Source organism: Phacochoerus africanus, chromosome 1, assembly GCF_016906955.1.
Source record: "Phacochoerus africanus isolate WHEZ1 chromosome 1, ROS_Pafr_v1, whole genome shotgun sequence".
NCBI classification, from domain to species: Eukaryota; Metazoa; Chordata; class Mammalia; order Artiodactyla; family Suidae; genus Phacochoerus; species Phacochoerus africanus.
The window spans coordinates 130479547-130503010 of NC_062544.1; the positions used below are offsets into that span (position 1 = coordinate 130479547).

General features: G+C 37.3%; 1 protein-coding gene across 1 annotated transcript in view; it reads right to left on the reverse strand.

Annotated features, from left to right (window-relative positions):
- The window catches only part of TAFA4 (TAFA chemokine like family member 4), a 211048-nt gene that overhangs the window by 24345 nt on the left and 163239 nt on the right, over positions 1-23464 (reverse strand). Inside the window, exon 4 of the mRNA XM_047752009.1 lies at positions 3689-3844. Within this exon, the coding sequence (XP_047607965.1) occupies positions 3689-3844 (156 nt within the window). The remainder of the gene's footprint in view (positions 1-3688; positions 3845-23464) is intronic.

Consider the following 23464-nt stretch of genomic DNA (forward strand, 5'->3'; position numbering starts at 1 on the left):
GAAGAGATAAATTGCTAGAAACAGACATTCTTATAAGACAATCAAGAAGAAGTAGAAAATCTGAACAAAATGATTGCTAGTTTTAAAATTGAATTACTAATCAAAAAAATTCACAAGAAAGTCTAGAAGCAGATGGCTTCCCAGGTAAATTCTATAAAACACTTAAAGAAGAGTTAATACCTATATTTTTCAAATTATTCCAAAAAATTTAAGAGGAAGGAATGCTTTCAAACTCATTATCCTTACACTAAAACTATAGACAAGACTCTACAAAAAAAAAAAAAAAAAAAAAAGGAAATTACTGGCCAATATCCCAGATGAAAGTAGATGCAAAAAAACCTCAACAAAATATTAGCAAACCTAATTAAACAATGCATGAAAAGGATCTTATGCCATGAACAAGTGAGATTTATTCCAGGGATTCAGGGATGGTTCAGTATCTGCAAATTAATCAACATGATATACTACATTTACAAAATAAAGGAGAAAAATCACCTGATCATCTCAATAGATAAAGGCACTTGACAAAATTCAACATCGGCTTATTATTAAAAACTCTCAACAAAGTGAATATAGAGGGACCATACCTCAACATAATAAAGGCCATATACAACAAACCCACAGCCTACATCACACTCAGTGGTGAAAAACCAAAAGCTTTTCCTCTAAGATCAGGAACAAGACAAGGATCCCTACTATCAGCACTTTCATTCAATACAGTATTGAAAGTCCTAGTCACAGCAGTCACACAAGGCAGAGAAGTTATCCAAACCAGAAAAAAAAAAAAAAGTAAAACTGTCACTATTTGCAGATGACATGATCCTATGTAAAGAAAATCTTAAAAGACTCTTAGAACTGATAAATGGACTCAGTCAAGTTGCAAGATATAAAATCAATATATATAATTGTACTATATTTCTATAAACTAATAACAAACTATCAGAAAGAAAAAGTAAGAAAACAGTGGGATAAAAAACCCTCCAGTATTGGCGGGAATTTAAATTGGTCTCACTCAGTGGGTTGGGGATCCAGCATTGCCATGAGCTGTGGTGTAGGTTGCAGATGCGGCCTGGATCTCACATCACTGTGGCTATAGTGTAGGCCAGCAGCTGTAGCTCCAATTTGACCCCTAACCGGGGAACTTCCATATTCTGCAGGTGCAGCCCTAAAAAGCAAAAAATAAAAATAAGACAAATAAATAAAACAGAAAGGCTCATGTCTACAGAAATAAAATTGGTGGTCTCCAGAGCGTAGAAGTGTGGGAGACTGGACAAAACAGGTAATAAGGATTAAGAAGTACTTACAAAATAAGCCATGGGGATGTAATATACAGCATGGGGAATATAGTCAATAATATTGTATTAACTTTGTACTGCAACAGATCATTACTGGACTTATCACAGTGATCAATTTTTACTGTATGCCAATGTCAAATCACTATGTTTTACACCTAAAACTACTATAATATTGTATATCACCGATACTGTAATAAAAACAAAAATTTTTACAATTTTAATTAAAAAAATTAAAATCTACAGGGAAAAACAAACATTGTTACCTTTTGAAATCAATCTGTAATTAGTGAAGATGAAATCATTCTCTCCAGTGGTAAAACTTAACCATGCACTAGCCAGTACAGGTAGATGGAAATAGGAGACCCAGTTCCCATCCTCAAGCAACTTGCAGTCTTACAGGTAGGCATGCATTCAACAGGTTTTTACAACAAAACAAGATAACACATCATGCACTGGAAGTGTGAGGAGATAGGAGAAAATATAGACGATATGAAAGGAGAGTGGGCATTAGATGTAGCTGAGTTTTCTCTGAGTTGTGAGGACACCAGGGAAAGTCTTAGTCGTCTTACATCCTTTGAAATCTGGGAGAAACTGACCAGAAGGATCTTACATTGCATTGGAGGGATGAGGGCAATGATTCTGGAAAAGGATTTAGACAGGAGTAGAGAAATGGAACAAAAAAAGACTCCAGTTTGGCTGGGTTAAGGTAGTTGGAATAGAAAAGAAAGTTCGAACCAGATTAGGCAGATCTCCATCAGCCAAGCCATGGTAAGGAATTTGGATTTCATCTTAAAGATAGTGGGAAGGCACTGAAGTGGGGTTTTAAATATGGAAGTGATGTGGTAAGTTTTGTTTCTGTAGCAGGATCATTCTGGCTACAAGTTGACAATTGGAAGACTATGAGTAGTCAGCTCAGCAAAATGTAATTAGGCACCTAGACTGTGAAGGTGACAGTGGGATAGAGAAAAGTAGACTGATTTGAGAGACAGCAAGGAGACAATGGGCATGTTTTGGCTTCAATCATTAAGATATATACACTAAACGGTCCCAGCTTGAGAGATAAGAAACTTAGCAAAATTTTTTTAATGTTAAAAATCTTCATTTTTTTTTATAGGTCCACACTCCTTTATCTCTAATCCCCAAATCCAGTAAGCTCTGAAAATGACAAGAATTTCTTTATGATGGCAGCAAAACCTGACTTGAATTAACATGAGGATCTTCATTTTGCTTTATGCCACCCCACATGAATATTCATATATTTCACTGTATAAATATTAGTATCTGTGATGATTGGGTGAAACTAAAGAAGATATGAGGTCCACTAGGTAATAGATGGCATACACTTTAAGTCACCTTGATAATACCTGACAAAATCTGAATTCAGCAACACATCTGGCCTCCAGAGTTTCTGATGAGGAACCGCACATGGGAAATTTTCCGCATTCTCTTTCCAGCCTGAAAGATGGCTAAGATCATATAAATACACACCACTGGTATGTTTACCCTACATGTATACCAGACAGCCCATAAATCTGTGTCTTTGGTAGGGGAGGGAGGATGTAGGAAAAGTCAGCTATTACTGTCAATTGTGTGATTGCAGAGGAAAGAAATGTGTGGTGTGTGCGATGACCTTTAGACACGCATCAGATAAGACGAAGTGTTCATTTTCAGGGAGGTTTCACACCATTGTAGAGAAATTGCTACAAGGCTTAACCTCATGTATCTGTTCCCCTGGGGACTGATACTTGTTTCTAACAAGATGTCTGTTGGAAGGAGCCAGAAGCATCAAAAGGAATCCATCCCAGGCCTGCACCTACAAACATCAACATATCAACATTCCTTCTTTTTTTTTTTTTTTTTTTTTTTTTTTTTAACAACTGGGACAGTTCTCTGCTAGGGAATTTGGAAAAAAACAACTAAATGATGCAGAGTCCCAAACTATTCTCAGGGAACTTTCTCCAAAGGTGTTTTATAAATGTCTTTTGAAAGAGAAAACTAGAAATAAAGAGAATATTAGTCTGCAACATGAAACATGAGGTGAGAAAACCAGGTTGCTCATTTTTTGAGGAGAGTCTGAGAGCGGGAAGAAGAGCGTGTCCAGGAAAGCAGCTGCTTCGATGCGTGAGATTTGGAAAGACAGTTCCGCAATAAGAAATCAAAACACATCTTCTTGATTGTCCACTAATAGAAATCCTCACAAGTACCTCTTAAAGACATCATTAACAGCTGACCTTACTCATCAAGAAATGTGTGGAGTTATATTTTTGTTCATTTTTTAAATGACACTGTCCTAGATGCAGCTGAGTTTTCTCTGAATTGTGAAGACAGCAGGGAGAGTCTTAGTCGTGTTAGGTCCTTTGAAATCTGGGAGAAATTGACCAGAAGGATCTTACCTTCAACACAAGAAGGCTGGGCCCGAGTTGTGCCAGCAACCTGTCCTGGGAAGCAAGAACACTTGACCGTTTGTGATCGCTCCTCAATGCGGTTCTTGTTACAGCACCTGTGCACTGCGACCACCTCACAGGTCCCTTGCTTGATCTGGTGGTGACCTGGTAGATAATGGGGGATAAAAAGAGATCCAGTGCTGTTAGATAGAAATGAAAGTACCAACAACTTGAACAATGCCTTGATTTCATTTTCCAAGTCCACATACTGTGTTTATGAATCTTTCTAACTTTTTTTTAATATAATTTTAAGTTTACTTGTGTCAAGGATAGAGCAAAAAAAAAAAACTTCCTATGAATAACTAAAATAGACATAAATTTGGCTTCTAGAACTGTTAGCTCCTGGTATCACACCCATGGCTGTTAATGATATTTACATGGCAAAAGAGATTTTGCACATAAAATTAAGATTAATAATTGGTTGAGTTTAAGAGAGGTAGATTATCCTGGATTATCCACACTGAGCCAGTATGATTACACGAGGCTTTCAAAGCAGAGAGATGAAGCAGAAAGAGAAGTCTGATTTAAAACATTAGGAGGGAGATCTCATTGTGGCTTAGTGAGTTAAAAATTCGACTAGTATCCATGAGGATGAAGTTTCCATCCCTGGCCTCACTCAGTGGGTTAAAAGATCTGGCATTGCCACAAGCTGCAGCTCAGATCCAGCGTCACTGTGGCTGTGGCGTAGGCCGACAGCTGCAGCTCTGATTTGACCTCTGGCCTGGGAACTTCCATTTGCTGCAGGTATAACCCTAAAAAAGACAAAAAATAAAATAAATAAAATAAAACGAGAGAGGACCCAAAGCAGCATTGGGCCACAGATTGAGGAAATGAAGACTGTAGTCCTAAAACTGCAAGAAAATGAATTCTGCCAAAAATCTGGACATGCTTGGAAGCAGATTCTTCCCCAGGGACCCCATAAAGAAATGCCATCTTGCTGATAACCCAGATTTTAACCCAAAGAAACCAGCTACACTATACCAGACATTTCAACTACATACAAAAGCTGCTAAATTTATGTAATTTGTCACAGCATCAATAGCAAACTGATATAAGAACTTTTACCTAGATTCCTAACTTTTAACATATGACCCTATTTACTTTATCATCCACTGTCTTTCATAAATTTTTCTGAGCCATTTGAAAGTTGCAGACATGATACTCCTTCATCCCTAAATACTTCGTGTGTATTTCCTAGGAATAAAGACACTCTGACATAATTAACAAATTCAGGACATGTGACGCCAATACAGTGCTGTTACATAATCTATAATCTATAGTCAAATTTTGCCAGTTGTCCCAAAAATGTCCTTTAGGGCCACTCTCCCACCCTCTCCCTCATCCCCCAATTCAGGATCCATTTGTGAACTACATTAGATTTAGGTCACAATTCTTTAGCCTTCTGTCTGTGTGTGTGTGTGTATCTGTGTGTACACAGCATAAGTCCAAACTGGTATCTCCAATTCCAACCTAGCACCACAGGTTCTCACTACTCTTGCATCAATTCTGTATTTGTATGTCCCATCACCAACAATGACAAATCTGATTTCCATAGTCCTATAACAAACAGAAAGCAGTTTAATTTGTATTGAAGTCTATTTTATCTGTTAGGAATCTTTTGTTATAACAATGGAAACTGATCTGAACTCAATTAATCCAAAGAGAATTTACTGAAGGATTATCAGGAGATTGCAGACCCACCAGAGAACTTTGCTTAATAGTCGTATTCTCATGGCTAGACCTGAGGAAATGATTCCACTCAACCTGTCTGTCATTCTGTTCAAGGCTAAGATGGTCCCCGATTATCCCAGCCTCCTACTATCTATGCCTTTGTGCAGTTCCTTCTCCTGTGGTAACAGGGCTGGTCTTTATGACCCACCTCATGCAGCAGAAGTGATATATCACTTCCAAAACTAGGTGACCACTCTTTCTGTGCCCCTTGGACCACTCATTTGAGGGAAACTATGGCATAAACAGCCCTGTAGAAAAGCCCATGTGGCAAGGAACTGAAGTCTCCTGCCAATAGCTCTGAAAGTGACTTTGTAAGTACATTTCCTCCTACATTGGGCCAGCATTGGTCTATGTGCTAATACCAACAGCACACATCAGAAGTGATGGCTTAGCATTTCCACAGTTAGCTTATAAAAAACAATGGTGTACTTGCTTGCTCACCAATCACTCTGGAGGAAACTCTCTTATATGCATTTCTGTGAAGAGGCCCCTGTGGACTTAAAGTCTACTACCACCAGCCACAAGAGTGAGTTTGGAAGTGGATTCTATAGCCCTAGTCTAGTCTTCCAAGAATGCAATCCCAGACAACAGTTCAACTGTAACCCAACAACCCTGAGTCAGGACCAACCAGATGAGCCATTCCCAGATTCCTGATGCTCAAAGACTGTGTAAAGTAACATACAGTTGGCTTTTGCATAATGCGGGGATTGGAGACACCAATCCCTACACACACAGTTGAAAACCGAGTATAATATGGTTGGCCCTCCGTACCTATAGTAACACATCCATGGATTCAACCAACTAACCACAGGTCATATGGTACTATAATTCGGTGGAAAAAATGAGAGTATAAGAGGACCTGCACAGCTCAAACCTGTGTTGCTCAAGGGTCAACTATATGTTTTAAGCATTTAAAATTAAAGCTAATTTGTTACACAGCAATAGATAACCAGTACACAAACTCTAGTATATACAGGGATGGAAAGATTTACCTTCACTCTGATAAAAAAAATGTAAACAAGATTGTAGAGGCAATGTTTAGAAGTTATTAATGAAAGTCAAGCTTTTCATGTACCCTGGAGTACTCTCATAATTTTCAGATACACCATTTACATGTAAATTGTTCTGTGAATTAGAAGAAATCTCATCTACTTATTACAACAGGTTTCCCCAAGGATTCTCATGCTTTGCTTGGTTTCTGTTGTTTGGTGTATGTGCTTCAAATAACAAAACTCATTTTAAAAATTCCATATTTCAGATTTTTAATCCATAAAAGTAGGCCTTCTACAAAATATAGGTTTTATATATGCTGAATTTTTTTCTGGTCCTTCCCTGTCATACCATCCTAAATGTGAAAGCAAAAGCCAATTAATGGTGAGAACAAGTACTGAGGCCAAGTTTCATTTGTAAAATCCATAAAAGCAAAACGAATACCCAGAGAGTCAAGCAACCAGCATGAGAGAATGTTTTTAATCCACCCACTACAGAAGAAAACATAAATATGAAAGAAGTAATTAAAACTATAAACCTAATTAAATGTTCATAAGAAGAGTGTTTATTTCCCACAGGTAGTTGTATACAATTGTAAAGAAAGAAAGAAATTAAAATAAAGGGTAATTACAATGTTGGTCAAGTAGATGGGATTTCAGCAGGGAGTAAGCAGAAAAGTGCAGACTGGCAAGAGTTCATGGGGAGACCCTTCTCTTGTTTCCAACTGCAAATAAGCACCTTCCGGTCAAACACCCCTTGATAGGTAATAGCTAGCCATGGGAGCGGAGGGGGGCTATAGTGGAGGACAGGGGAGGCACAGGGTGAATTCAGCCTCTGCCCTCTCAGTGACTGCCCTCCCTGATGGTCACTGTCTCAGTTTGCTCAGCTACCACAGACTGGGTGCCTTCAACAAGAGAAATTTATTTCTCATAGTTGTAGAAGACAGAACTCCAAGATCAAAGTGCTGGCCAATTCAACTCCTGGTAAGACTTCTTTTCCTGGCTTAGCCACCTTCTTACAGTGCCCTCACACAGCAGAGAGAGAGAGGGGGAGAGTGCTCTGATGTCCCTTTTCTTTCCTAAGGACACCAGCCCTGTTAAACTAGGGCCCCTCCTTATTGACTTCATTTAACCTTGACCACCTCCTCAGAGACCCTATCTCCAAATACAGTCACATTTCAGGGTTGGGGCTTCAACGTATGAACTGGCAGAGGAGGGGAAACACAATATACAAACACTTGGTCTATAACAGTCATCATGCCTTAATTAGATTTTAAATAGCCCTAGAGAGTCTATAATGAAAGCAGCTCTAAACCTCATTAAGAAAATAAAAGAAATACGCGTTAGTACTTTCTTGGAATAGTCAAGAAGTGATTTGAACATTCATTAATATTACAGTTTGCTTAGAATTCTGTTGCTATTTAGATAACCATCCATGAATGCAAATAGATTTTTTTCCTATTCAATCTTGTCTCCGAATAATCAGTTTGTCTGGTCTAGGATTTTATTCTTATCAAGCATCGACTATGGTACTTGACTGATTTTAAGATACATATTTTTTCCATCTTTTAACACGTCAGGAGGTGTCACAACTGATAGCATCTTCCCATTATAATTGGCATTGCTTTTTTTCTTTGAAATACACAAAATAGCAGTATATTTCACAATTGACAGCCTCTTAGATTTAATAAATATGGTAGGTTGCAGGCACTGTTCTAAACTTTCTACAAATATCATCCTATGTAATCTTTAAAAAATGCCATAACGTAAGTACTCTTTTTATTCCTATTTTAGAGGTAACAAAATGTTCAGAAACTAATTTTCCCAAGTTAATACAACTATCTAATGGAAAGAGGAGGCATTCTGCAGTATCTATGCTCTCACGGAATGTCAGAAAACATAGTGGCCATGGTAGGTGATATTTTGCCAAGTGGAGCCAAAATAGTATCTCTCAGCAACTCACAAGACCTGGCTCAGTTTCCCACTTAAAACATCTTTTCTACTTGATGACAGTGTTTGTGTGGCTCCACTTAGACAATCTTTCAACAATTGTGTGTATTGTTGACATAAGACAGTAATCTTTGAATAATGATATACCTTGTTTCCTTGTAATCTTTGTTCCTGGCACAGAAGATGGGTTCTCAGAAACAGATACTTAAAATTGCTGAAGGAATGATGGCAAAAGGCAGAGATCCAGTGGGCTATCAATGATTACACATGCATGAGCAGCTCGTGTTATCACATTGTATTAGTGTTCTCCAGAGAAAGGGAACCAATGAGATGTGTGTACATAGATATAAAGAAATTTATTATAAGAAACTAGCTCTTGTGATTACGGAAGCTGGCAATTCCCAAGATCTTCAGGGTGAGTTAGCAGGCTGGAAATGCAGGAGAACTAGTGGCTTAGTTCTAGTCTGAGTTCAAAACATTGAGACCAGGAAAGACACTGGCGTCATTCTAGTTCAAAGGTAGACAGACTCAAGACTGAACAAGAGCTGATGTTGCCTTTGGAGTCCAAAAGCAAGAAAAGCAGGAAGAATTCTCTCTTACTCGGGGGAAGGTCAGGATTTTTGTTCTATCCAGGCCTTCGACTGATTGGATGAGGCCTGCCCACATAAGGGAGGGCAATCTGCTTTACTCAATCTATATATTTAAATGCGAATCTTATCCAAAACACTCTCACAAACACACACACATATGCGGAATAATGTTTAACCAACTATCTAGTCACCGCACTAGTCAAGCCAACATATAAATTTGAGCATCATAAATATCATACAGCTAGGCAGTATAGTTGCTGGATGGGGGAAAAATAATGAAAGCAGAGAATAAATAAGAAACTAGTTGCTTTCATGGTAAACTTAGTTCTTTGAAAAGGTACAAGAAAGATGCCTTATTCAAATAAGCTTAGTACAAGAGAATGATCACTTCAGATAAATTCACTTAAAACAAAAATGGATCTACTCTCTTAAATAGTGAGGAACATTTTGGTTGGGGAACTGTCTTGAAAACTACAGCTACATACATACCTATCACATAACAGCTATGCAGTAAGTGAAAAGTTGTAGTTGACATTTCTCTTCTGAGGTTTACTTTAGAGTTTCAAGGTGTGAACTGGAATAGATAAGACTGGGTTATTCATAAGTATTGCCAGTTTCACTGGCCAGAAACTGGCCAAAGAGGGGAAAAAAAAAACTATCCTTTATATGCCGTTAATCCTTGTCAGCTGCTGAGCCATTTCCCTTCCAGTTTTTTTCTGGTTAGGTAGATGGAAGCATATTTATTTCTATTTATTTAACCAGTACTTACGTATAGTGTACTGTGTGCCAGACACCATTCTCAGTGCTCCTGGAGATATATGTTATAAGTGGGGAAACTTGAAACTAGTCCTTTCCACACTTATGAATTTGCAATAGGGTTGCGTGTGTTCTTTTCAAAAAAAGGTAACTTCGAACACTGGCAGAATGGTAAACTTTAAGATACCTGGTTCCTTATTCACCTGAATAATCAATGTACACATTGTGAAAAGTGTTATAACAATCCTTACAACAAAAAATGGATTGCTTTGGGATTGCTACAGAGGATGGATTAAACTTATCTGCTTAAATACACATCCTTTTATTCTTATTAAGTATGCCTTTAAGAAAAGTTGCAAACAACAGGGTAAGTACCTGTTTGCCCCAGTGCAGTTGGGACTTTTCTATTGTAAAAAGCATAAAATACAAAACCACACTTGCACCAGAAGTTCTTTGGCTCAAACCATTTGAAAGCTCATAGTGAGACAGAAGGCATCAGATTGGGGCAACTTTCTTTAGGCTATTATTTCCCTTTCATCCTTTTCCTTTTGTTCCAATCCTTTTTCCCCTTCCTCCTCCAGCCTAGCACAAGAAAACAGACCCTAAGAGGTAAGCCTCACACTCCGGGGATCTTAGAAGACTTTTATTTGATTTGAGCAACGTTTTCTCTACAGCATTCTCAGCCTTTCCTCCTTGGGAGCAGAACAGAGGAAAGAGAAGGCTGAAAAGAAGATTGCATGAAATGAGAGCAGAGAATGAGGCCATGGCTTATCACTTGCTTTTGGGAAACATGCCCAAAATTACTGGTTTGCTTCCTTTACAATGCCCAAGCTTCTTCCCCTGTCCTAGAGCCAACCATCAGTTGGACAAACAAGGTAACTTGGTTGCAGAGACTGATATGCTCTGAGTCCCTACTATGCACCAGGCCCTCTGCTGGGGCTGAGAACATAGTAGCAAAGAAGAAAGATGCCTCTGGCCTAAACAAGTAGAGATACTGTATGAAAATATCTGACAATTCTCCTAAGGAATAAATGGACTTCTCCGATCAAGGAGAGAAGAGAGGTAACCAAGGTTACCAAGGAGACCAAGGTAACTAAGAAGAGAGCCCTTGCCTTGGAGTCAGAATCACTGAGCTGGAATGCCAGCTCCCAGACTTGGGTAATTCAACCAAGTAACTCAGTCTCATTTTTGTCATATACAACTAATATATTATGTATCTCACATGACGGTTATGAAGTTTCCATTCAAGTGCTTAATGAATACACGGTGAGCTACTGGAAACACCATAGATGTTGCATTAATGACTCTAAGGCTTTTGTTTATATATTTATTCAATAAATATTTGTGAAGCCCTTGCTCTGTGCTAGGTACATGGAAACATACTACTCAAAAAAAACAGGGCAAAAAAAATAATTCTCTTCCTCAAGGGCGTTTGTTATTTTAGTGATGAAAGAAACAAAGCAGGGGAGATGCAATTTAAGATAAGGAGGGTCTACAAAACTATAATTCAAAAAGATACATGCACCCCTATGTTTATTGCAGCATTATTCACAATAGCCAAGACATGGAAACAAGCTAAATGTCCATCAACACATGAATGGATTAAGAAGATGGGGCACATATATGCAAAAGAATACTACTCAACCATAAACAAGAAAAAATAATGCCACTTGCAGCAACATGGATGCAACTTGAGATTCTCATACTAAGTGAAATTGTCAGAAAGAGAAAGACAAATACCATATGATAACACTTACAGGAGGAATCTAAAATGTGGCATAAATGAATCTACCTACAGAACAGAAATGGACTCACAGACATGGAGAACAGACTTGTGGTTGCCAAGAGGGAGGGGGAGGGAATGAGATGGACTGTGAGTTTCGGGTTAAGTAGATTAAACCTATTACAGTTAGTACGCATAAGAAATGAGATCCTGCTATATAGAGCAGGGAACTATATTCAATCTCTTGGGGTAGAACATGATGGAAGATAATATGAGAAAAAGAATGTGTATATATGTATGACTGGGTCGCTTTGCTGTATAGCAGAAATTGATAGAACATTGTAAATTAACTATAATAAAAAATTAAATAGAATGGGGGGGCTAAGAAACATACATGTCAGTGTGAAATTAAAGCACGTAAGAGAATAATTCTTTAAGACACCTCAGGGAAAGAGGCCCTGATACCTGGAGCCATATGAGAGAAGGCAAGATTAATAGAAGAGGTTGCTAGAAAGATAACAGGGGGTGAATAGGCAGTTTACCAGGAGCCTCACAGGTCACTGTGGGGGCTCAGGGTTTTTTTAACATCTAATGAGAAACCCCTGAAGTATCTGAACTTAGAATGACCTGATATGACAAGTATTTATAAAGGATCAACTATGATGATAACAGACTAAAAGGAATAAGAACGGAAGCAGGGACACGGCACCTGTCGCAATAATCCAGGGAGAGGTGATGATGGCTTGGACCAGGTGGTAGAAGCAGAGGTATAAGAAAAGGTCAGACTCTGAATATATTTAGTGGTTGATGTGACAGAGTGTGTTTATAGATTAAGCATATGATGTAAAAGGAAAAGAGGAGTCAATGCAGACTCCAGAGTTGTTCCCTTGAACAACAAAAAGGGTGGGGTTGTCCCTTAAATAAATGAGGGCAAACCAGGAGCTTGTTTGTTAGGTTTTAGGTGCTGACTAGCTATTTAACTGAGGAAGGTCAAATACAGTCAGATTAGACATGTGAGTCTGGAGCTTAAGAGAGAAGAAAGTTTTAAGAGGAACATGTGCTCACCATTAGAATATGCGGATGGCATTTAAAGCCATCAGCCCTGAAGTTCCCGTTATGGCTCAGTGGAAACAAACCCAACTATTATCCATGGAGATGAAGGTTTGAACCCTGGCTCTGCTCAGTGGGTTAAGGATCTGGTGTTGTCATGAGCTGTGGTGTAGGTGGCAGACCTGACTCAGATCTGGCGTTGCTGTGGCTGTGGCATAGGTCAGCAGCTATTGCTCAGATTCACCCCTTAGCCTGAGAACTTCCATGTGCCACAATTGGCCATAAAAAGAAGAAAAGAAAAAAAGGCCATCGGCCTGGAATAAAATCCCCAAGGAAATAACCACAGTCTAAGAATTTTTCTAAAAGGATCATTTGTGTTAAGAGTTTGGAAGAAGAGAAGGGGTGGGAAGTGACCTAAAAAGAGAGGTGAGGATGAATGTGTGGTGTTCTGGAGGCTCAGTGGGCAAAGGAATAAAGGATGAGGGAGCAATCTGTTAGAATCAAGCTACAGCTCTGATTCGACCCCTGGCCTGGTAACTTCCATATGCTACAGGTACACCCCTAAATAGAAAAAAAATATTCTGCGGCAAAAGGTAATGATAGCTTGCAGGTGCAAACTAGAATATTTGGATGGATACACAACAAAGTCCTACTGTATACCACAGGGAACTATAGTCAATATACTGTGATAAACCATAATGGAAAAGAATATGAAAATATATATGTGAGACACTTTGCTGTACAGCAGAAATTAACACAACATTTTAAATCAACTAGACTTCAATAAAATTGTTTTTTAAAAGGCAATGATAAAATGAAGGATTTTCTCTGAAAAGATATAACTTAGCCATATCTAATCCAAGAATGATAACCCAGCTACTTTTTCCTTTTCCCCTCAAGATCTCCCTACTATATTCAAGAAACACAACATATTCTCAACTTTCTTCAAGGAAAATGGTCCAGCTGCCTGTAACACTGTCTTTGTGGAAAAAAACTACCATTACTCTGTTCTAATAGATATTACATATATAATTTTTCAGTAACTGATTGGAAATCAAAACAAAACATTACATTCTAATCCAACACACCCTAGTCTCTTCCCTTAGTTTTTAGGATATCTGAAAACTTCCCATGCTTGACATTCCTAATTTATCTTAACCAAATATTTTTTCTTTCACTACACAAAATAATACACTCTAAAGATGTTCCCTCCACACTTTTCTTAATCAAATATGCTATCTTTTTGCCATTCCTTGTCAAGAATACCATCAACTAGAAGATACATATACATAGAAGATAAGCAAAAATGCTCTAAGAGGATCTCATCATTAGACAAATATATTGTGGATAATATATATAGTATTTCTGATTTTATATATGTATAAACCAGAAATAGTTTCCAGTTTAATGATAATATAAAAGCTGTCTTTAGTTAGTAATATACACATTCACATGTTACACTGAGATGCTACTTAGTTTTTAGTAATCATCCCATATTTCAGAAGTATTCCTTCAAAGTGTCTGTTGCAGACTGGATTATGCCCCCCCCCAAAAAAAAAGCTGTTATAAATTGACTCTCTGACCTCAGTGTGACAGTATTTGATATAGAGACTTTAGGGAAGTAATTCAGGTTAAATGATGTCTTTAAGGGCAGCGTCCTAACCCAAAAGAATGAGCGGTTTTTTAAGAAAAGGAAGAGATACACACATGTACACAGAACAAGCTGTATGAAGACACATTGAGAAGGGGGCTGCCTACAAGCCAGGAAGAGAGACCTCAACAGGAAATGAATGTGCTGGCACCTTGATCTTGGACTATAACATCAAGAACTGTGAGAAAATAAATTTCTGTTGTTTAAACCACCCACTGAGTGGTGATTTGTTATGGCAGCCTGAGATGACTCACACATTATCACATTAATTCCAACCCCATGGACTGAAAAAGGTGACATGCTTCACATCAAGGGGTATCACAGTGGAAATATGGTTGAATGAGATAAATCTTTTGGGATCATTCACGTTTCTGAAAACATTTCTGTTTCTATGTGTACAGAAAATTGATTTTTTTCTTTTTAGGGCTACACCCACGGCATATGGAAGTTCCCAAGCTAGGGGTTGATTCAGAGCTGCAGCTGCCAGCCTATACCACAGCCACCAGCAACACTGGATCCAAGCCACACACCACCACATCCAAGCTCATGGCAATGCCAGATCCTTAACCCACTGAGCAAGGCCAGGGATCAAACCCGCATCCTCATGGATGCTAGTTGGCTTCATAACCTGTTGGGCCACAATAGGAACTTCAGTAAATTGAATTTTTAAGCCAAATTCATAATCCACCTTAGTTTATAGCAACATAGTTCATTACAATACCAAACTATACTGAAGAGTGATCTTTTTCTTGGAAAATATATGCAGTTACAATTCAGGGGAAAAAAAAGAACAGTTAGATAGGCATAGAAATTTTTAATTGGCAGTTCTAATATGATAGGATGTAAAAGGTGGTAAATAACATAACGGACATAAAGTACTTTTTATTCAATCTTTAGATTTGAGAGGTTTGCAAGTAAGTAAGAAGTTGGTGGGGGGGGGTTAACACTACAAGAAATAACTAGAAGTCATTAGAGTCATTAAAAATTCCAGGTTCCTCTACTGAAATAGCTACTCTGTCCTCTTTCTACTTCTGGGAGGTTTTAAATAAGTGACTTTAATTTTCTTTGCCTCAGTTTCCATATCTGCAAAATAATAAACCTTCAGAGGTCTGATATGAGGATAAATATTAATATAGCTAAAGTGGTGAGAATGATGCCTGGTGTATAGTAAGTGCTAAATAAGTACTGGCAGTGATAATAATAATAAGTATGATAGTAACATTATGTTATTATTATTATAGACTATTTAAATAACTATTAAACTGGTAAGATCTAGGAAGAAATGCAAAGAACCTATTTCAGTTCATTTTTTTAAATCACACTTCTCAGAATAAGGAAATTGTAAATATCTTTTAAAAGTGAAGCATCCACCTCATAATCGTCCCCTTACCAACTGATATTGAATTTAAGACCTGAAATAATCAGCAATCTTTTTTTTAATTTTTCCCTACCTGGTGCATGAATTCTTTTATTTCACCAGAGGTAGTCATTCAATGCTTCCTTAAACCTTTAGCTCTCCTCTTAGAAGCCAGGTGCTGCCAAATTTAGGGAATCTCCAATGTTGTAAGTCATGACTCCCATCCCCATTGCACTGGACTGTATATACTGGGCACCCAGTTTCTGTTTCTCTGGCCCCTGCTTTCATTATTGCCTAGGACTTTTAAAGGTTTTGAACTCGTCAGGACCACTGGGGACAGGAAATCAAATAAAGTGGCTCCTCGTGGTCAGTTGATCAGATGTACCTTTTTCCTCTGCAAGAGGAACATAATTGCAGAGACAGAAAAGAGATTGCAAAAAGCCTCTCCCATAGAGGTAGTTGATGAAGCAGAGAAATGATACCATGATTCACTGGCCCTTGCCTTTCAGCCCCTGACACACTTTCCCCCCTTTCATAGCACTCCAACAAATCAGGGGAACAGCTAACTGTAAGAAAGAAAGAAAAAGAAAATAGAAGGAGAAGTGTAATTGCTGTGCTCAGTTTCAAAGAACCTCTTACACAACTACTGTGTATACATGCTAAAGTTAGAATGAAGCCAAATGGAAAAATAAAAGATAAAAATAAACAAAAGGATTTGCTTTAGTCCCTGCAAGTTCCTTTCAATATCTGTATCTGTGACTTCAACAAGGTTTTACACAGTTGGATAGATTTCTGAATCATTCTACCAAATTTATATGCAGAACCATCTCAGTGGACAAAAATAAATAAAATTATGTGCATAGAGAAATTGGTAATAAGCATCAACTTGTACATTTAAAACATAAAAAGGATATATGTAGTTTTTAACATTCTCCCTTAAGAAATTTTGTTCTAATTTACGTCTAACTAAAATAGACTTGAGAATATGCTGCATAATGTTTTTTATCATAACCTAAACAATATTTTATTTAAATTATCTCTTATAAACACAACTTTTGACACATTATACATGCCACTAAGTATCTAAGCCCAGAATTAAAATAGCATTCCAATATGCTACACTGACATGTCACCATGAACCTTTCCTTAATAGCAACTTAGCAGAAGAAGTTTTCAATAGATGTTTTCATTTATTAATTCCAGTTAAATATAGCAAGTTACCCACCTATGTTGGTCTTCTCTCCTTCCTAAGACATAGCTACAGTTAAGGAAGACAAAAGATCCACACTCACAGGAGTCAAGAATAAAAGTGGAACCATCATCAAGTGAGAAACATTGAATGCTGTTTTGGGAGATGGAAAGCAGATGGATTAGCATTGACTGATTGAGACAGCAGAAGTGGGGGATGAGACTGGCACACTTCCAAAGACCTCAGTAGGTTCTTCAAGGGATGGGACTCAAAGCAGGAGACCTAGCTGACCACCAGCATACTCAAAAAGAAATTCCACCAGTCACCAAGTCCTACACCTACCTAGAGATTCCACTCTCCCATAAAGGAGGTGCAACATTTAGAGAAAGTCTCCAAAATGAAAAGAACCAAGGTAAACAAATAGACAAAATAAGGCTAGAGGATACAGAGTTAATGCAAGGAACAAAGACCTAAGAGTACCAATAGTAGCAGCATGGCTCCAAAAGAAAAAGAGGAGGAAGAGGGGGAGAAAGATAGGATTAACCCTTATGATGTACCAAATATTCTGTTTATTAATATTTAATGTAATAAACACATATATCCCTACAATTTTATATATAAAATCTCAAAGTTATAGAACATATATATGTATATATATATATATATATATATATATATATATATATATTATCATTACAGCTTTGACAATAAGTATGGAAAGGGAATAAGACAAAGCTTTACAAGACCATCTATCAAGTATTCAAAAAATAACAACAAACCACATCTAAAATCCAGGTAATCTGCCCCTGCCAAATGCTATGATAAAAAAAATCAATCTGATAATAATAAAGCACTCTTGAGAATTTTTTAATAGCTGAAACCTTTTTTTTCCCAAAGAAAATCTCTTAGAAAATTCAAAAAAATGAAGATTAAGTGATGGAAATTATGAAAGCAAGCAGTAAATACTTAAAGCAACAACCCATAAGGCCCAATATCCTATTCTAGAGTTAAAGAACAACAATAACCAAAAATGTAGTGAGGATATCATCAAAGAAATACCTGTCCAAAATCAGAAGGACTTGAATCCAGTTAATACCCAGTAACACAGAATGAAGAGTGACCTACACCAAGACACATTGGCATGAAATTTAAACATCTCAGAATAACAACCACAGCAAAACAAAACAAAGCAAAACAAAAGGGTAAGAGCTTAGAGAAGTCGTGGAGAAATACTAACTTGTGGAAAAAGAACCATTCTATTAGATTTCTCAAAAGCAACACTATATGCCAAAAAGCAAATGAATCATGCTTTCATAGTTTCTTGGGAAAATATTGCTATACCCAACAAAACTATGGATAAAATGTAGACAAAAATATTTCAGACATTGACTCAAAACTTTCATTTTCATGAACCCAATGGTTTAGGAATTTACTGGAGGATATGCTGTAGCAAAATAAAGGAGTAAAGTTAGAAAGAGAGAGACAAGGGAAAGGAAGGAATTGAATTTAAAAGACAGGTCAAATAAAGCCACAGAAAAAGAAGCCAAAATGGAGATCTTTGAAATAAAGGGAATATTTGGGGATGCATAAGCTGAAAACCTTTCTGCATACAAATTAACCAAACAGTTGGAAACAATAAAACCATGCAAGAAAGGATATGTAATCTTTATCTAGCATAACAGAATGTTAATATATAAGATCTACAATTGATGAATTGATAAATCACAGGATATTCATTGTGTTCTGAAATGTGATAATAATAGAAAATCAAAGATACAGAGAAAGAATAGAGTTCCTACCGTGGTGCAGTGGTTAACGAATCTGACTAGGAACCATGAGGTTGCGGGTTCGACCCCTGCCCTTGCTCAGTGGGTTAAGGATCCAGCGTTGCCGTGAGCTGTGGTATAGGTCGCAGAAGTGGCTTGGATCCCATGTTGCTGTGGCTCTGGCGTAGTCCGGTGGCTACAGCTCCAATTAGACCCCTAGCCTGGGAACCTCCATATGCTGAAGGAGTGGCCCAAGAAATGGCAAAAAAGACAAAAAAAAAAGATATCGAGAAAGAAAACAGTAATTATAGCTGGATAAAGAGACCGGAGACAGAGAGGTGAAGCTCTTGATTTTCAAATATATACAAGCATTACTTTGATAAATTTAATAGTGTATTTTGAAATTCTAACCAACCAGATGACTCCAAAGCCATAGTATCTTACATTCAAAGCTAAGTCCTTACATACCTATATGCATACATACACACACACATACATACATGTATATGCACATACATACATTAATTGACTTGTTAGCACTTGATAATTGTCTAAGTTTTCTATTTTTGTAAATTTTTTCTACACTACTACAGCTATTTCTAGGTAAAAAATATTTTATGTGCATTTTTCAGATCTACTTGGCAGTCATACACCCACATGCATACATGATTCCTTACATGAATACCGACTTAAAACTATTGTTAAAACCTTCAAGACAAAAGAGGAAATCCCATTGAGTATAGAATAATATTTAATTGACATTAATCTCTTCCTGGGTACCATCTCTTAAACTGTAAGCTTCATCAGGTCAGGGAACACAACTTCCTTATTCATGATCAGATCCCTACAGTAAGAAGTAAGTTCTTCTTGAATTAAGGAGTAATGGTCTTTTACATACATGGTTTAAACTAATAATAGGAGATAACTGCTATGTAAAAACTTCATCGATGGACTACAAACCTGAACCACTTGCACATTTATGTTATGAAAACTCAGGGAAGATTTCCCTGCATGAGGATATGTGCATTCTCTAGACTAGTTAAGGATTCTTACTCATTTTTAAAAATCCAAATATAAACTTATTCAAATTCCAAACCTTTTATATCCTGCATTTGGGATATTTGTTTCATTTGCTTTTATTGAAACTCTAGGTAAAAATACTTTGTCAAAAATGCCTCCCACCTAAAAACATGATGGCTTTAGGAATGATATCCAAATAGGGGTAAAAAGTAGGGTTAACCTGGGGGATAATGCATTTTAAATGCTGTATGGGTAGAAAAGCTTGTGACCACTCAGGAAAAATTAATGACAACATGTTATGAAATGGCCATAAAAATTGAATACAATAAACCCTACTGATCACAATGATTCTTTCTGAGGAAATGAGATGGAGAAAGAGAAGTTTTAGAATGGGCAAGGAATTATTCTAATAATTAAAGAAAATAAAGGCAATTATTACAATGGAAGTCCATAAAGAAGAGAGGCTCTTTTAACCAATGTTCTGGAGTAGTTTTCTAATGAGGGTACATGAATGCTTAGAAATAGACAAAGACCTTCCAATGGCTACACCCACATACAACTTGAGGGGAATCCATTTCTAGACTATCCACCAAAGTTTTTTTTAACCTAAAAACATAGGATGTGCCTATGATGGAGGCACATACCTGCTCTCCAGAACTACCTCACTATCTCTAACTTGAAAAAGGAAGTAACTTTTGGGTGACCCATGTCTCACTATGATAAACATTTCTGGATTAATACCTAAGAAAAGGACAGTTTTAAATGTGGAGTTATTCAAAGTCTACTCTCCAACATTCATCTCATTTACAGATGAAATTCCAATAAAATTTTACTAATGAAGAAGAATTTTAAATGTCAACCTAAAATGTGCATAAAGTTCCCATTTGTTCTAAGGGTGAAGACAATACCACTCGATGACTTTCTAGAATATTCTCATAGATTGCCACAGCACATGGAATGCTCTCACACAGGGAGAGCAGCAACTGAGCTGCATACTCATCAAAATTAATTCTGTCCTACCAAATGCACTTATACCATTGGTCATATAATTAGGAATTATGCAACCCAACTGAATATCAGCTGAAAGACTTGTTCCCTCTCCAAAATTAAACCAAATGCTTGGAAAGGTTCAAAGGCAAACTGTGAAAATGCAATCAAGTAAGATGTAGGCAAGACAAATATAAAAGAAAGCAACAGAGATTTTCTTTTATTTTTGTAAGGCTGCACACTTATCTTAGGTCCTTAGTTCATTTTTACAAAGAAACTTGAATGCGGGAATGATTTAGCATAGGTGACCTTTATGACAACAAGACAATATGGAATTCAGAATATTAGATACATGCTCAAAGAAAAGACCCTCATCTAACATCAAATGATTTCTAAATGAATGTATATTTTTAGGTATTAAATTAAAATATTTAGACATATTCTTTAACAATTCCTTCTCTAAATGACTTTCTCACTTAACCAAACAACTGTTGGTCTCAATCGCCTAGGTAAGAAAGCATCTACAGTCTTCTAATCTTATTTGGTTAGTTATTTGTTTAGTTATTTGGTTAAGTGAGAAAGTCACTTAGAGAAATTCAGCCCAGTCATTCCCCAAGGAGTACACTGTATATCCTATAACAGGCAAGAGTCCCAGGCACTCAGTTTCCAGCCCAACTGAGTTGTACTCTAATACAATTCTACAATGCAATCCCTCAAGTTGAGGGTAAACTCTACAGCACTGCTCCCTCTTCAGACACCAGGTCACCTTCTACTTTGGACCAACTTGGGCTACAAATTCAAGGGGTTCCCAAGAGCCCCTTAGTTTTGACAATTCTCCAAAACTACTCACAGAACTCAGGATACCTACAATTATAGTTTTATTACATATTTTAAAAAATGCACATAGGGCAAGGTCTAGAAGTGTCCTGGGCAAAGAGCTTCCACACCCTCTCCTTCAGAGAGCATGTTACCCTCCTGACACATCAGTAAGTTCACCAACCAAAAAGCTCCACTGAACTCTGGTGTCCAATTTTTACTGGGATTCCATTGTACATTCATGATTGGTTAAATCTGGCCATGTAACTGAACTCAATCTCCAGCTCCCCTCCTCTACCCAAAGGTTGGGCAGCTAAATGTTCCAACCTTCTCATCACATGCCAGGCATTTCTGATGACCAGTCTCCATCCTAGAGCTATGTTGGGGCCCAATGAGCCCCCTCATTAGGAAAACAATGGCAGTCCTATCACTCAGGAAATTCCAAGAGTCTCTGAAACTGTGTGCCAGGAATCAGGGAAAAGACCAGATATATCCTTTATTTATCTACAACAGGTAAATTAAAATTATGTCATAGGGACACTGTCATTCAAATTTTAACGAAATTTTGAGTAAAGACTAAGAGTAGAGGAGCTTAAGAAGAGGTAAGGAGGACAGGAAAGCACAAATGAATTAACAGTGATGCAAGAACACAAAACCAGTGATAGAGATGGATTAAGGACTCAACAATGGACTAAGACAAGAAAGTATTGTCAATATGTTTTCAAAAAACAATATTTTTGTGCCAGAACAAAGCAACTGGGGGGAAAAACCAAACATAAAAGAACCTTGCTTCATCCTCTAGGAGATGAATCTAGAATAGTCTCACTGACTTAGGGTAGATATTGGGAAGGCTAGCAAAAACTGTAGGGGTCCCCTTGTCAAGCTCCAATACTAGGAGGGGTGCCAATACTTGGAAAGGAAGCCTCTGAAAGGAAGAGTTCACTCCTAGAAATACCCGCTATGTTCACTCAACAACAAAACACTGAAATTCACAAACAATGCCAAACACTTAACAATGTATTGTTAGTATTACAGAATCCTTTCATTCCGTCCCATAGATTAGGAAAGTGTTAATTACTACTTGTTTTGTTAGGAAACTACACTTTACTGAGTATTTAATACACATCATCCCCTTTGAAATAGCTCTTGAACTGGAAGGGAAGAAAGATAAGACCATGACCACAAAGCCATTGCTTATGAAAAGACAAACTCTTCATGCTCTGCACTCTCAAGCAAAAAACATAAGAAAGTAAAAGAAGAAAATGTGATTAAATTGAATACAAGCAAAAGTAAAGCACGCAACCTGAATTCCCCCCTTAATAGCACATACGTGGAAAGCAGTAGATCAAAGATGAATTAATCAACAAATGGTATTAGGTCAATGAGATAGCCACGTGGAAAAAAAAAACCAATCTGAATTAATATGCAATGCTACCCAGCAACGTACACTCAAGATGGATGAAAAATTTGAACATAAAATAATAAAACATAAAGGTATGTGAGAAAACATGAGAGGTTTTTTTTCTTCCATTTTGTAGTAAGGACACCCTTTCTAATCAAAACATAAAATCCAGAGGTGTAAGAGAGAAAAACTATATATTTGTGTAAAAATGAAATTATATGGCAAAACCAAAAATAAACAGAGTTAAACAGAGGAGAAGGCTTTGCTTCTGAAAATGGCAAAAGAAAGCCACTCCCACCATAACAAATGAAAAGCCTAGTAATCCATAGAATCAAAATTTTTTGAGCAGATCCAAGAGTCACAAATAACATGGGTGAAATGAATTCCAAAGGATGGAAAATACCTCTGAGGAGATGAATTGTTTTTCTTTTGTCAGAAAAGACGAGAAAAAAGGTGGCTGCCATAGAAGCAGACAATGAGAAAAGAACTGAAATTTTAACCATTTCCTAAAGATCAAATGTAAGCAGAGAGCCCCAGGCACAAGGGAAACTTTAACTCACTCTTTTCCAAGATCTACTACTGGGAGCTCATGAGAAGGTCTGGGAACAGACTAGGAGATAGAGAAACTCCCTAGGCCGTACAGGTGTGAGATTGGTCCTCAGCTGTCACTGAAGAACACACACAATTCATTGTTCTAGAACTTTCTCACATACTGTGTGGAAGTTATGTGCAGTCCCAGAGGTTAATG